The sequence below is a fragment of the Stylophora pistillata genome, chromosome 9 (assembly GCF_964205215.1).
Source record: "Stylophora pistillata chromosome 9, jaStyPist1.2, whole genome shotgun sequence".
NCBI lineage: Eukaryota > Metazoa > Cnidaria > Anthozoa > Scleractinia > Pocilloporidae > Stylophora > Stylophora pistillata.
In genome coordinates, this window is record NC_142527.1 from 19,341,421 (window position 1) to 19,358,087 (window position 16,667).

General features: G+C 37.3%; 1 protein-coding gene across 8 annotated transcripts in view; it reads left to right on the forward strand.

Moving 5' to 3' along the window:
- The window catches only part of LOC111331360 (glycine receptor subunit alphaZ1), a 47,464-nt gene extending 36,448 nt beyond the window's left edge, over positions 1–11,016 (forward strand). For 4 of the 8 annotated variants that reach the window (XM_088734203.1, XM_022936465.2, XM_088734200.1 and 1 more), the window contains 8 exons: positions 2,694–2,823; positions 4,635–4,741; positions 6,463–6,530; positions 6,871–7,097; positions 7,378–7,460; positions 7,997–8,143; positions 9,103–9,476; positions 9,845–11,016. In XM_088734203.1, coding sequence (XP_088590329.1) covers positions 2,732–2,823; positions 4,635–4,741; positions 6,463–6,530; positions 6,871–7,097; positions 7,378–7,460; positions 7,997–8,143; positions 9,103–9,476; positions 9,845–10,114 — 1,368 coding nt within the window. In that variant the 5' untranslated portion in view covers positions 2,694–2,731 and the 3' untranslated portion in view covers positions 10,115–11,016. Of the gene's footprint in view, positions 1–187; positions 1,455–2,693; positions 2,824–4,634; positions 4,742–6,462; positions 6,531–6,870; positions 7,098–7,377; positions 7,461–7,996; positions 8,144–9,102; positions 9,477–9,844 lie in introns of those variants that run through there. The other 4 variants (XM_088734199.1, XM_088734202.1, XM_088734204.1 and 1 more) reach the window with 2 other exon arrangements.
- Positions 11,017–16,667: the final 5,651 nt, after the last annotated feature.

A 16,667-nucleotide genomic window follows, 5' to 3' on the forward strand; every position in this document is an offset into this window, starting at 1 on the left:
AGCAAGCCCTCGCCTCTTGTCTGGGTTTTTCGGTATCACTAATCATTTGCAACCATTGTTTGTAGATACGTTAACTAACATGGACATCTTCATATATCAGGAATTTCAAAATTTCATTTCAAGTGCGGCGCTAAGATCAAAAGGATATGAACTTGTTTCGCACGAATACTGCATGCAATAAATTTAAAAGAAAGCTTCATTGTTCTGTTCTTCTTACTTGGAATCGTATTTTATATAAATAATACATTTATCAAAATGGCTGGTGATATTGAAAAGTCATCGAAAGGAAATGTTATCCTTGAGGTAGGAAAAGCCATGTGCCAATTTCCGCGCAACCTATACCATTGGAGTAAAACGACTAAGTTGTTCTAAGACTTGGAGCAAAAACAATGCTTTCAGCGCACGAATATCGATAATTGTTCCGAGTTAAGAAAACACATTCTCGCCTGAAACAACGCGCGCAATAAAGAAAACTTTGTTGGGTGACAAAATATGCCTTAGATGCTTGTATAGTTGTTAGATACTGTGTGGTTTGAAATTTAATATTATTGATTTTAAGGTTCCATTTGAGGAGCAGTCTACTAGAGCAATCAATAGCAACTGTACCTGTTTCATAACAATATAGATCTCATTAACGTTAGCACAATGCTCCGAAATTACTTTTCCTAAAAAATTACCCCTATGGAAAAAAAATTAATATTTCGAACGTGCCTTCATTTAAGGTTCTCCTGCTCCACTGGATGTTTTTAGAAGTGAAGAAAAAAGCTGGTGGGAAGTCTTTGATGTAGTGACTAAATTTCCTCATATTCTAATAGAAGCTCGTAGTGATAATGGTCCCTACCACTGTTTTCAAATATAAGAGGATTCTATAGCGAAAACAGTAGTAGTAATACGACTTTGGCTCATATACCAGCGGGGAGTCTCAGGGGGTAGTTTGTTATTTACGTGATCTTTTGAAATTGCACCATATCGTCCATTTTAGAAGTCTCTGGTAGTAAGAGTTTATCTACCACACACTTGTCTTTAATGGGAAATTTTGTTAGAACATCAAATTGAAAGGCACTTTGACGCTAGTCTACTCCAGACTATACATTATTGATGCTATCGTGAGCGACTGTGCTCTAACTCTCCCTTTATGCGATTAGCATACGTGGTCCAAAATTCTTCGAGAAAAAGATTAAAAAACAAAATTTTTAGTTTTTAGTGGGAATGTTGCTTGGCTATTCGTGACACAAACACAAATGTTTTGCAAATCAAGGTAAACACTCTTTTACTGGTAGGCGACTTTATGTTCGCGTGGTAGAAATTGTCTATCGCCTGCAGAGATCATTGGATCTAATCAAACTTCTACGCGGGACTCTGTCAATTCAAATAGCGATTGAATGGAGGGGGATGGCCAGTTGATGCATTTTTATTTTTTGGCAAAGGTTATCCTGAGAGTCGACTGAGTCGCGGTAAGAAATTGTTGTTGTTTATTACCTCTACAGTTATAGATCTTAGCGCTGAGTTTGATTGATGCCTGGAAATAGCCTGGTGTAGATTACAAATGTTTGTGGAAACAATGTGGACAGACATTTGTCTATTTTAATTTTGCAAATTCTGATCCTTCGCTTACTATCCATTCCCTTTTTTTCCGCCTTCCTATGTACTGTTTTTTGTGTTTCTGGCTTTCTTTGTCGGACAATCAAAAGGAGAAAAACACACACCCCAAAAAACATTTTATTTTTTTAAGAAGTATTTTCGTCTATGTAGAAGAGGTTTCTACCAAGTTGGATGTGCACAGAAATATGAGTTTCGAAATATTTATCATTCCTCCTGAATGGACGTAAAAGTACTTTGCGTCTTTGAAATAGAAATAGTTGATCGGATCATCATTTCTCTTTTCAAAAAAAACAGAAGGTAGGAAGGGAATTTTACAAATTTTGATCGCATATATTTCTTGACTGCAATTTTTATTTCAGTCTTATTAACTGCATGGTTGATTATTCTGCACCATCCTAGTTTGTTTTCGCGAAACTTATTCACTGCCCAATTTTTAGTATAAAAATCGCTTAGCTTATATATTCATTTAACTGAGAAGGGAAGCCGCAAAAACTTTGCTATTTGATTGCTGTATATTTCTTTCCACAAAAAATTAAAGCATTGTTATAATGTCCTTAATGTTGTGGTCTTTCGCTCACTGTCCCTTTAAAAACTGTTAAATTTTCAGAATCTGCAGTAAGTCTTTATGATATAGTGGGGTTCAGTAAAGAGGCGTTCTTTCCTGCCACAAACTTCTTTTTTGCCTTTGTTTTCATTTTGTTTGTTTGTTTGTTTTACGTTATATTGTATTGTTTTCTCATTAATGTATTAAATAAATTTAACGTGAGGCATTCAATAAACTTTCCGTAACAAAGGTCTTTGTGTTCGAAAAGCGATCTAGTACAGAATTACATATTGGCAACTCGCAAGTTAGTGAGTTTGATATACAGCTCATTTACATCATTAACCTCATTCACGTGACGCGACATCAAACATGTCCGTATTTCAAACTCGTCACGTGGGAAATGAACTCCTCTCACTGCAATTCCTTTCTTGTACTTCAACAGTTACCAAATATGACCGCTGGTCACGTTGGGGACATAATCTGTCCATCAAACTTTGGTTACATTTTCTCTGTGTTTTATTGTGCTCTGCGTCTTTTTTTCCTTTAGCGCAGTGAAGTGATATCACTTGCGCCGAGCCTGGGAGGATGTTAAACAAACATGAGGGATTTCATTCTGTGTTGATGGTATGGGCCACTCTTGTAGTCTCCAGTGAACAGCACACCGCTAACATATCTAGGTAAGTCTTGTTTTGTTGCTTAAGTTTGTCATTATACGTTGCTTATCGTTTAAGTTGTTATCGATTTCACAATAACGAAACAAACTGTTAGCTCTTTACTAGACTGCTACTCTAAGCCTTTGAATAATAAAGTGAACACGTTTCTTTATCATGTTTCCAAGTTCTCTTACGTTATGGTTGAAATGGTCGAATTTAAAGCAATGAAGTTCTCTTTTAATTTTTCCTCTGTGACAGAAAGCTGGAAAAAATTGATAGAGCATATCCATTGTCATTTCAAAGAAACGAGAATAAAACTGATTCATCGTGTAAATTTTCTACTCCATTTTACCTATTTTGATGTACTTAAGCCAGACTGGTGAACCAATGTCGTAATTAACACGGCATAATTTTATGCCTGAGGGTTGTTTAACATATTAACATTTATGAAGAACGCATCTAGAGAGCTTAGGAAGGTCCCAAAAGTACGGTTGAGTTTGGCAGCCTCAAGGTCTTTACTGCTGACTGTAAGCTCCGTGGAAAAAGTTTCTTTGATTGAACATTTTTAAGTATTGCTCAAGAATCTTGTTGGCAATAGGTTTGATTTTTTTGCTACATAGCCATCAAATTGAGAATCCGTCTGTGTTGAAAAAAGAAAAAACTTTTTGTTTTAAAAAAATGGCTGCCAATAGACAGAAAAGGATTCAATTGTTGTCAGTCTCGTTAACTGTCTCAGGCAGAATAATAATGAGTGGTATTGCTTACATCTTGAAGCTTCGCTTAATGTCAGTTTTTTTCGAATGAAATCAATCTCAGAGATGCAAAGGCTGATTTTCTCCCCACCGTTTTCATACTCTAGGTTCAGAATCTGAACTCTTCTCGTTGAATGGTAATTTATCTCCTCCCTGTTTTAAAAAGTTTGTCTCTCATCTTAATTTTTGTAGCCTCTTACACATCATGTTGTTGGATATATTAGCGGGCATTCTTCTAGTCATGAGAATTAAGAAAAAATATTTCAATTAAAGGACAAAAAGGAGCCTGATTGCCTTAAGGTAGTCGCGATCCTCCAACAGATTTTATTGATGGGTTGTTAGGTTGTATTTTGCGTCTTTTCACTTAATTAGTTTGACCGAACATTCTATTAGAACGAAAGATATGACCGCTATGAAGTCTCCTGCTCAAGAAGGAGTTGCTCAAAGTAAATTTCTAGTTTTTACTAACCGATGAATTAAAGTGTAATATCTTGGTTCACGCAAGAAGCACTTTTTTAAATTTTGTAAATGAGGCGATTTACACTTGAATGCGAACAATATGACACATATTTTTGTGTTCAACTATGAAACACTGAGAAAAACTCCTTTTAGAGTGAAGAGGCGTTAAAGTTTAGTTTTGCACGTATTGCTTTGGCTTCTCTTTTTCTGGGGGGAAAAGACCGCAAAACGCGAAGAAATGCGTATATTTGATTGGTGGAAGGACCATCTCCATTTCCTGCTCGTTTTGCTGAAGTAGCCTCAAGATTTCTGAAGAAAATTGCTAAATCTAAACTCTGTAGAGGAATCATTCGTCTTGTAGCGAGCGTTGGGCAGAAAAATTCTGATTCTGCATGAGAAATCAAACTCTAAACCCTCTAATTTCGTTATCCAACGCTCTATTACTGAGCCACAACTCAAAAGCTATATAGTAAGTTACATACAGAATCCGGAATACAAACTCACCCAAAGGTTATGCATTGTGTCCTGGGTAAGAATTGCACTTGACCTTGTCGTACCCATTCTCTAAATTAACCAAGAATTACTTGCAGCAAGGCTGATTTAGTCCTTTCAATATTGTTTTAGTTCTTTTTTCAGTGATAACAGGCCGTTCAAGGCTTACGCAAACTCAACCAAGATTGTGGAAACTCTTTTGAAACATTACGACAAAAGAATCAGACCTGGAGTGAAGGGTAAGTCAACCTCCCTAGTCATCTTCAGGGTAAAAGAAAGTAACACTTTGCTCTCAATACAGTGCTCTTTTTTGCTGGTAAAGGAAACAAAGTTTGATTTACTGATTTAAGGTAATAAGATCAAATTATCAGCAAGCTTAACCGGATAAACTGAGGATTAAAGCCCAAAGCTTCTTTGTTTACATCCATATTTATAACTTGTAACGTTAAGGGTGACGCTCGGGCTATCGTGATCTCCTGTTTATTTATTTATTTATTTATTTATTACAAATTCACTCCACAAGAATACACAAACAACTAGTATTAATTACAATTAAGGTTAATAAAAACCATAAAAGGAAAAATTGTGGAGAAGGAGACAACCAAAAGCGCTGACGCACTATACAAGGGATGCCTCCTCTAACTAAAAAAAAATTAATATAGCAAAACTATATAGAAATATAAAAATAGATGCCCTAATTATCCTTATCCTTAATAAAACTTAAAACATTCTTTTTAAAAGTTTCAAAACTATCTGATTCTCTAATGTGATTAGGTAAGCTATTCCATTCACCAACGATACGGTTAAAAAAACTAAATTTGAGACCGTTAGTTCTGCTATAATTTGGGACAAGGTCCTGTGTGTCATTTTTCCTCAAATTATAAGCCATGTTTCTGTCCTTACAAAATATGAGCTTATTGGAAATGTTTATGTCATAATGGCCATTGATTACATTGAACAAAAACGTAAAATTCCTAGTGAACCTCCTATCAGATAATAGCAACAATTTCAATTTAGGTAGTCTAGTACCATAATCATCATCAGACCTAGTGATCCATCTGGTAGCTCATCACTGAACAGCCTCCAATTTGTCAATGTTACGTTTAGTATAAGGGTTCCAAGTTTCACATTAATATTCCACTAAGGGTCTCACAAGCTACAATAAAGTGTTCTCATGGTTTCAACATCATTTAAGTCCCTACAAGTCCTTTTTACCAACCCTAAAACCCTATTGGCCTTAGCAGGTACTCTATCTATATGCTGGTAATTCCATGAGAGACCACTTGCAGTAAACAATCCTAAATCTTTATAAACATAAACACATCCCAAAGGTTTACCCTCAATGTTATACTCCCCAACTAAGGGTGTCTTTTTCCTGGTTATTCGCATGACCTTACATTTCTTAGCATTAATTGTCATCTTGTTCATCTCACACCAATCTGATATTTTATCTATGTCACTTTGAAAAGAGGACAGATCTTCTTGAGTATTAATAACCCTATACATTTTGCTATCATCAGCTGATAATGCAATTGAGCTGTTCTTACTAATTACCCCCGGTAAATCATTGATGTATATTGTGAAGAATAATGGTCCCAACAAAGAACCCTGAGGGACACCAGAGCTTACGGTTAACCAATCGGAAGCCTCTCCTTCGACTACTACACGCTGCTGACGTTCTGCCAAATAATGCTTAAACCAGTTGAGCAAGTCCCCGTGGACACCATATTTGTAAAGCTTGGCTAAAAGAATGTCATGACAGACAAGGTCAAAGGCCTTTGAAAAGTCTATAAACACTGCATCGACTTGGCCACTCTCATCCAAAACCTTGAACCAATCTGTACTGATTTAGTGTGTGTGAATAAAAAGGGGGAATATCTTTTCAATAGATTGTTTAGGTGATTTTGTGACTAACACATTAATTTCCTTATTAACCATGGGTTAATCGTGAATGCGCTAGGTTCCCCAGTCGAAGTGCGAGTCGACATGTACGTGGCCAATATCTGGGCAATGGAAGAAGTTAAGATGGTGAGGACTATTAAGAGTAATAAACAAAGTTCAGGTCTTTACAATTTATAACCTTTCTTCATTGTCTATACGATGATTGGCATTACAGCTCTGCGCTGATTATTGATGCAAGAAACTGACCCCTCAGTTATTTTTCAGTCTATCTTGTTTGCGGGAAGTAATTTTTTCAGGCACCACGCAGTTTTCTTGCTTGCATTCGTGAAAAAAACTATCGATAGATAGAGGCCACTTGGGTTCTCCGCGTTCTGTGTTCGTCGATATATCCGGTCCGATATGTATCATCTTCAATAAATAAAATCTAGGAATTCCAATTATGTTTCTGTTGTTGTTATAATTCTAGGAGTTTACAATTGACATCTACTTGCGTCAATATTGGAGAGACGAGCGATTAGCTTTTGGCCATCTGACCTCTGACCCTCTGCTAACCCTGAGCAGTAATATTAATAAGCAGATATGGGTACCGAGCACTTACTTCTTAAAGACTAAGAAAGCTTACTTTCATGATGTTACAACGGAGAACTATCTGCTGCAGATCCGGCCAAATGGAAGCATCTTCTATAGCATTCGGTGAGTCGAGAGTTATTTTAAAGTATTGCCCTGTTTCCAAATTCGGGCTACTCAAAATCCCATATCAGCAATTTTTTTGAGATCGCAATTATTCATTAGTTTGGAGTTATCAACTTAGAGCCCCAAAGAAGTAAGGTTTGTCTTTATTTGGTTTTATCATCTAAGTTGAAATTGTAAGTTGGCCACCTGAAGAGTTAAAAAGCTTACATTTCGAACGTTAGCCCTTCGTCAGAGCTTTATTCACTTGTCTCTATTTGATATGTTTTTTCGGTGTTTACAGACTTACAATAACTGCCTCATGTACGTTGGATCTGCGTCGATTCCCGCATGACACACAGTTGTGTACATTAGCATTGGAGAGTTGTAAGTATTATACCACTGTAACAAAAGTGAAATTAAACAAATGCTGAATAGAATTTGCACATGTGATCCCTTTTCTCACGATGCGCACGTGCATCACTCCTTAAAACAAGCTAAAAGTAAGCTTGGGTTTGAACATCCATTGAGTTATAGACATTAGTCCTTTCAATCCCAAGATCTCATCAGAAATTCTCCGCACTATCTGTCATTCAATTCATATGACGTTAGTTCTGAGAATTTGACAATGGATGAACCAATACTCCCCTGATTGATCTTTTTCTTTATTCTCATAGTTCACCAGCATGGTATGGTACCGGTATTGATATTGTTAGGAGAAATTATGGCATGGTCACCCATGGGAGTTAAAGGTTTAAGGCGCTTAAAGGGAAAACGCGGGTAAAAGTGGCTGTGTTACACGACATGGAAGCTTGCTGTTTATTGGAAAATACATTAAGACTGCTCTAGACTTCATGATCTAGTTTTCCTCACTCGAACTCGTGTTCTATTGTTCATCATGTTTAATTTCTTCCCCATTTTAGATGGATACCAAACGACAGACGTTTGGTACGCTTGGAACCCCAGAGATGACAACACATCAGCCATCTTTGTCAACAATGAAGTAGAGCTGCCGCAGTTTGAGTTGGTTAAAGTGGAGAAGGAAGCAGTCATAAATAAATATAATATAGGTATATATTAATGCATCGAGATGATGGTTACTACATCGCTCGTGGTTTTCCTTCCTCCCATATGATAAATTTCATTCAGATATACTCTTTAAAAATGTTTTACCCTGGATTGCTACATTGTTAATCGCTTTTTAATCCATGGGCAGTCTTATAATTCTGAACAGGCCAATTTGTTGTTACACGAGCTGCCACTATAAGAAGGGGAAAATGACACGTGGGAAATTCACGTTGCTTTTTTTCCCTTTTTAATTCCACCGTCTCCTTGCGTTTGTGTACGAGTGTTAAAAGAGTCAGTTTAAACGAAGAAAGTCGCCTCAAGAGCCTATCTTACTTTCCACAGCTAACGACCAAAAGCTTCTGATTAGGTTGGATGCCGGCGCAGTTACCTCCGAAAACTTCGTCTGCTTTTCCTAAAAAAATTACCGAGAGTGGAGTTAGGAACATTGTGTTATATTTAACAATTATTCACCGAAGGCGAGGTGAATATCGTCGAATAATCCCCGAGACGAAGCCGAGGGGATTATTCAACAATATTGACCGAACCTGAGGCGAATAATTGTTTTAGTATAATTTCAGAGCTGAACAACAGAGAAATTTCTAAAATCATAACATTTTAGTAACATTTATTAACATTTTATTTTAACATTTTATATAAACCGCGAGGAGCGGTTTAGATAGGGTCATAAGAGGAACCGCTCGGCCAATCAGATTGCTGGAAACTCTTTGCTCAGCTCTGAAGTTATACTTAATGTTGGATATGTCAGTTACCTCCTATGGTGCCTCTCTCTTGCCAGATAGGTCTTCATTCAAACCAACTTACAGCTGAACTAGGCCACCCTAGTTAAATATTTCCATTAAATAAGTAAATTTTATGTACTGAACAGCCCTTTAATCACTGTAAAACTGCTTGCCATTACCTTTCTGGAGGACGAACAATTTTGCTGTTACTGTCTCCTCAGGTAACCATTCCTCGTTGGTTGCCATGTTCAAGATGAAACGTCGAATCGGCTACTTTTTAATTGACACCTACGTACCTTCCACCATTATTGTTATCATCAGTTGGATATCGTTCTGGATTAACCCCGATACTGCGCCTGCGCGGGTTGCTCTTGGAATCACCACTGTCCTGACGATGACGACACTCATTTCCAGCGCTCGTGCGTCGCTACCTAAAGTGAGCTACGTGAAAGCTATCGACTGGTACCTTCTTTTGTGTCTCATATTTGTGTTTGGGTCCATTTTGGAATACACCTTTATAGCATTTATGATAAATGTTAGGAATAAAAGCAAGAGGAAGCCGTCAGTGGATAGCGAATGGGGAGATGGTTCAAAGGTGGGAAGATGGATATTTTCAGCATTTTTAGTTCATGTCTATTATTGGTTGAAATTAACTCGGTAAGATAATATGGAGAAGAAACAGGTTACCTTGATTTATTTACAAATTAACAATTAAAGGAAAAACAGGATACGTTCCATTTAGAGTTACTCAAGATGCCTGTTGACTAGTTGTAATCAATTCCATACGTTGATCTGTGTTAAGATCGTGAACAGTTTAAATAATATCTGCTTTTTAGTCATAAATTCTGAATAAAAAAATTTCTATTACCAGCATTTTCAAAGTATTTTAACATTTATCTATAAAGTAGTGACTTTTGTTGAGTGCACACCATTCTGATATTTTGTTGATATTTTTCTTTCTAGAAACAGGAAGAAAGAACAGAGTTTTTGTCTTTATTTACTCCAAAGTGTTCTCCCCGACGAGGAAACGCCCTTAAGCGAGTATTTAGTCAAGCTGAAACAGATTCTCTTGGTGTTGAAAGCAAAACGTTCCCTGAGAAAACGGAAAGGGAAAAATGGTACTTCATTAGCAACCCTCACACCATAGACAGGTGCTCGCGAATTGGGTTCCCTCTCACATTCTTTGCATTCAATTGCATTTACTGGCTTGTCCATAGTAAAGGATCAACCTAACAAGAAAGGGGAAGTATCAATCTTGAAAGAGAAGCGATGTAAGGCGGCAATAGATGAAAGTAGTCGATAGAGATTTCATCGCATAGAAATATGAAATAATTTGTGAATGCGTTGTTTGAAGTCCTATACTGTAATGCTGTGCACTCAGTACAGTATGACTGTTGTTTATTGTAATTTGTCGTGGGATTTTACTTGTCTATGCGCGGCTAAATATTAAATGATAGGACTGCTTAAAGAAGATAAACCAATTACAGGCTAAGCTCAACTACTACTCCTTTTTTAAAAAAAATTAACTAATTGCAGACCTTAAACATTTGAGGTGTAATAGGGGTAAAAACATGAACATTTCAAGTCCTTTTTCCTCCCTACATATGTGGGGATGAAGAATTTACAGAGCTGCTCAAGGAGCCTCTAGCTTTATGGTTTTGAACCAGTAATAGGCAGCTTAACCAATCAAAAGTAAAACCGGACAAGAAGACCTCTTGGGGTTTTACCTCTCATGTCAGATTTTACATTCTGTCCGCTTTTTCAGAGCTGAAATTAGTCCTCGTTAGTCTTCGGAGAAAACCAATATACTGTAGCATAACTTACTATTCATTTAAGTATGAAAAATTATATTTGATGTTAAAAGGCGGCCTTTATTTCAAAACTTTACTAAGACTGTTAAGAGAAAATATCGTATAGGGCCAAGAATTCGAAATAAATCTCACAGCAATAAGGTCTAGGTCAATCTGTCTTGAAAAGAACATACTGAGGAGTAATCTTCTATGTGCGTCAAATTTTTATTAGAGATTTCTTAGATGGAGAAATCACCATCGAAAGTTTTACCGCATAGCCTGATTTTAGTCCAAGATGTGACTATAAAATTATCGAGATGAATAAAACATTAAGTGATCTGTTTTAATGAGTTCAGGGCTTTTTTAAATCGAATTATTCAGTGCTTTTTAAGAATGTCTAGAGCTCTCGTTGAAGCTAGCAAGGTGTCCAAATGACAATACCATGAAACATATGAAAGAGAAGGATGTTTTGTCCTCACAGATATCTCGTGAAGGAACTCGTGTTCCGTATTCGTCACTACAATATAGCCACACCGCCAACAATGTTTACACATTTACATTTGGTTTGGTTAGATTCAAGTAAGTGTCCCCCGAGCTTGTTATATTTGCTCAAAACAGGGGTTTTTTAAATATTGTAGTTTTTTTTATATTAGTCTCCTACACTCCTACACAGGTGTCAATTGAGGGTAAAGGTTTCCTGATTTTTCCCCACGTTTCGGCAAATAGATTGAGATCTCTTGTTTTAAATTGATTAATTTAAGAGGATAACATATAAACTGATTCAGTTTCAAAGCATGTTTTCATAAAAAACTGGAATATTCTTAATTCACGCGCAACTTTCCTCAAACAGACGGCAAATAGATCAGTTGTACCTGTCAACAAAGAGCATATTGAAAAGGTCAATTTTGAATAACTCTATGAAAAGAAAAAAAAAAGAAACATCGTTTGATATTAAGTAACATCTGTTCCCTAACGAGGGCAAACAATTGCCTTCAGACGGTTTTCAGACTTATTTCTCGACCTCCGCTGTTTCTCTACACCAACTTAACATGAAAGGTAACTGCTCGGACGCCAAACACCTCAGCAATGCAGCGTCCATCGTTCTATCACTGTGGCTCTCCTTATCTGGTTTAGCCACTGTAACTGGAAATGCAGTCGCGTTGTGGCTGTTCTACAAAAACGAGTCTTTATGAGAAATTTCCAACCGGTTTTTAGCCTCGTTATCCGTGGCGGACGGTTTGGTTGGCCTTATCATAGATCCTTTTTGGATTGTCATCAGATGCTGGATTCAGCCAACATTTTGTGATTACAGCACTTTGTTTCTTGTCACATTAATGTTGTGGATTTACGCAATCGCTGCCAGTGCTTTGAACTCATGCTGTGTGTCAATCGACCGTTTTATTGCGATTCGGTTTCCTTTCCGGTATCAGGACATTTTAAGCAAAAGGAGATGCTATACGGTGATTATTTTGATGTGGTTTATCTCATTGATTCTTCCTTTATCGATGTTGTTCCCAAAAAAAACTCGAAGGGAACTATTCATGTCCTTTACGTGTACAGCGTTTGTTGTTCCGTTATCAGTGGTCTCTTTTTGTTATATATGCAGATTCAAATTAGCCAGAAAACAGTTCAGGAGCATTTCAGCAGCTCAAAATCTTCACGACTCCGGCGAAAATATGAGAATTCGTGCTATGAAAAATTTAAAGCTATTAAAACAGTCGGTTTTGTTTTAGTTGCTTGCATCATAACATGGATGCCAAGTTTAGTTTTGTTTTCGGTTAAATTTCATAATATCAAAGAAGAACGGAAGGGAAATGGAAGGAAAATTGATATTGTTATAATTCTTTGGGTTGAAGCAGTCGCTTTTACTTCATCAGCGATCAACCCGTTGATCTACTACTTTAGAAACAGCGAATTTCGGAGGAATTCGAACCAACCGTGTGTGGTGAGAAAATGTTTTAAGGTCGGGACAAACCAGCTGTGCGGTTAGTTTTTGGAAGAAAGTTTTCCCAAAATACTGATGCCAAAAGAATATTCACATGCAAACAACAAAAAGTGGCAATTTTGTGCAAAAGGGGCATGGAGTCGAATTTTCAGGAAATGACGTCACTTACGTGTTGATTTACTCTGTTTACCTGTCTTTTCAACAAAGCACGTTGTTCGACAAAATGTCGTGATCTGCTTGATTATTATCTTGGAAGATTTACCGGGAACCAATTTCATTTTCAGTGTATCACATCGTTCTGTTGTTTTCTTAACGCCCGTTCCAATATCTCAAGTCGGTATGACATGTACAGACGCGTAAAAAAAACGTAAATTTATCAACCCTGTATCACCAATGCTTCAATGTGATTGGCTTCTCTCCTCGCTATCTATTCTGTGATAGAGAATTGGTAAAGTGATGAAAGAAACAGTTGTAAACATAAACATGAGCCTGTCTTTTATTTAGTTTTGACGACTAGTAGATTTATATTAGATCATTCGCTCTCGATGCGTGACATATGCATGACATTTTTCGGCCCCGCCCCCTTAACTCTCACGCGTTATAAATCTCCAGTTCATAATCTAATCGTTTATTTGAGAACAATGATTTCCTCGTTGGCTGCAAAAGCACCTCAACCTCCCGTCCCTCCCCCGAGCCCTTTTTTTCCTTTGAAAAAAAATAAAAATAAAACAGAAGAGCAGAAATGGAAAGTTGGAACGGTGAAATGTTAATAGGTGTTGTAGTAGGTTCCCAAACGAACCGTAAAAGGAAAGAAAAGAAGATCATTAGGGAAAGAAAAGGAAGCGTATAGATCCAGTTATTTGATAAAGAGTTACGGTTCCATGTTCCTCAATAACCCACCCCCCCTCCATTAACTTCTCTTGGCATAGCATTAGTTTATTTATTACGCCAATAGTTTGCGATATCACAAGTACATGTTGAATAACATTGAGATTATTGAGATAAATCCCTTTTAAAGGATTTTCCTTGCTTTTTAGTATATGCAGGTCTTAGACAATTATAGCCAACGTATTCGGGTCTCGCTTTAAACTTGAGTTATGGCGCTTAAAACATAGATTTGATGAAAAAATAATCATCATCTTTTTGCCTATTCTCAAACTATGTTTCTAGTCTTTTCATTTCTTTTTCACATTTTGCTGCAAAAAAAGAAAAGATGATAAAACAGCATCCCTGAGGAAGGTACTAGTAGTTTTAATTTACGAGAGGTGTTTATCACTCATGAGATTCAGCGTGGCAGAATTTAAAATGAGATAGGGAAACTTTTATCAACCATAGCCTTGAGTTGAGAATTGTTTTGTTCATCCGTCCTATTCAAATGACTGAAAAGTGGCTATTCCGCACAGCAGACTTATCAAACTGAGCCGAACGAAATATTTCAAACACAGCCTTCCATGAAATAAAACTTTAGAACTGCAAAGCCGACGACACAACTCTGTATGCCTCAGACTTCTCGCCCATGGTTCTCGAATTTGTAGTGAATAATGGTCTTGAGCGGTTATCATCGTGGTTTCGAGAGAATCATCTGGTGATCAACAACACAAAGACGCAAGCAGTACCCATTGGTCCCTGTAAGTACAGTTACGACCTGGCCATACAACGCTCTGTCATTGAGACACTGCCATCTATCAAAATATTTGGCGTTGAACTTGATAGCATGCTATCTTTCAAGGATCACATTACTAAACAGCTTCAAAAGGTATACGCTAAAAGTGGCGCACTTAGGAGAATCTGGCGTTTTGTCCCTGGCAGTGTTATATTAAGGTTCTATAAAACTTTCATTCTCCCTCATTTTGAATACTGTTGCCCCCTCTTTCTTGGACTGGGGAAAGTGCAAACGAATCGGCTAGAAGATACCAACTATTATATTCTTAGATCACTGCTAGGTTATCGCAAGTCTACCCTTTATGATGAATTGCTGCGAATCTTGAATATGGAAACGTTAGACCAGAGAAGGAAACAACAATCCATTATTCTGTTATATAAATGTTTGCATAACGACGGTCCCAAATATATCAGAGGTTTTTTTAGTTTTAGGGAAACTATGTACAATCTGAGAGGCACCGGCATTAATTTGTACGCACCTAAATTTCATTTAAATTTTATGAAAAGATCTTTCACTTACATGTGTGCGCAGCTGTAGAATGGATTACCTACAAGTGTAAAACTGGCCAATAATACCAACCTTTTTAAGAAGCTATTGAGAACATTGAAACTTTAGCTGCTTCTCCATTTTATACTTGTATTTAAGTGACTCAATTTCATTGTACAAACTTAATTTTTAATCTTAATTTTAAATTATTTAAGCTATTGCTTCACCATTTTATACCTGTATTTAAGTGACTGAATTTTACTGTACAAACTTAAATTTTAATGTTAATTGTTAGTTATTTCAATTTCTAATCAATTAGGTCTTGACAGTATGTAATAGGTTTTTTAGATTCTTAATCTTAGAGGCACGTACGTATTTTGAACGAGCTCTATGAGCTCCTTGACGCTACGTGGGTAAATAAAGTATTGATTGATTGATTGATTGATTGATTGAACTCTCTAGTAAAATGAATGATTCAAAAGTGCATAAAGTAATCCCGACCTCCCCTTTTCCCATAATTGTGGGATACTGATGGGATTATGGGAAAACAGGGCCAACGATCGATCTGCTTGGCGTACGGCCGCTCATAAGGCTGTAGAATCATTTCAACACGAGAGAAGAAGCAGGCAGGTGGCAAAGAGAGCCGCAAGGAAGGCCAGAGCAGAACACACACAACATTCTATCGCTTGCCCCGACTGTGGCCGCTTGTGCGCCTCCCAATTCGGCCTCAGATCCCATAGGCGCACACACCTACGTTAGGATGGACTTCATCGAGTACGATGGTCGACCATATATATATATATATATATATATATATGGTCATATATATATATATATATATATATATATATATGGTCAACCATCGCCGCTAGCATTGCGCATAGCTCACTAGGCTTTCCTAGTTTGAGCACTCTGGCATGGCTTAGACGATACCACAAATGTGGGGTCATTCGGAGTAACCAGATCGGTTCTCCCCCATCCTAGCATCAGCACTGCACTGATGAGACCCAGAAGGCCGAAACAGTACTGTCTGCAGTTATGTATATATTTATATAGTCGTTAGTGGAACTCTCAGGCCATCGAAGGTGCACCGCGTCAGGAGGATCAATAAAGGATCGCAGTCCAAACCTCACAGCAAACACGAACGTAGAAAGTTTAAAAATTGCGAGGATGGACAACTTCTGACGTAAAAACAACTGAGCACTCCAATAAGCTTTTAGACAGGCAAAAATTACACCATTCACTCTAGACTTTCCTGTGACTCTAAAAATGTGATTTACTTGGCTTCCTGTAAGAAATGTTGTCTGCAATACGTGGGATCTACTACTACCGACTTTAAAGTGAGATTTCGAAATCACAAATCTTCTATGCTCACAAACAAAACAAATTGTGAAGTAGCGATACACTTCAACAAAACCCCACACACCCTGGACGATTTTTCGTTCCAATGCATTGATCAGGTACAGGCCCCTAGTGGCTCTGTAGAGATCGATGGGCTTTTAATCACAAAAGAGTCTTATTGGAGTGCTCACTTGTTCTCTTTGGCACCCCATGGTTTGAATGAAAGAAAGGAATTTCATTCGAAAAATAGAATTTGCTATAATTAATTTTCCATCTTATATTAGGCGCTACTAATTGACCGTTCAAAGGCCCTTTTCTTGGATTTTGTCGGCCCTTTTGGGGTGGATTGGACTCAGAGGCTTTGCCAAGGGATATTATTATGATTAGTATCATTTAAGGGCCCCTCCAGGGATTTTGTTGCTAATTTGCCCTTTCGGGCTCCAAAGGCCTTGTTTTGGGATTTTGTTACGGTTTACAGTTGTAGTTAAAAGTGGGCGTTCCCTTTTTTAATGCTTGCCGCATTGCTTCTTTGCAATTGGTTATGCCACTCATATTAACATA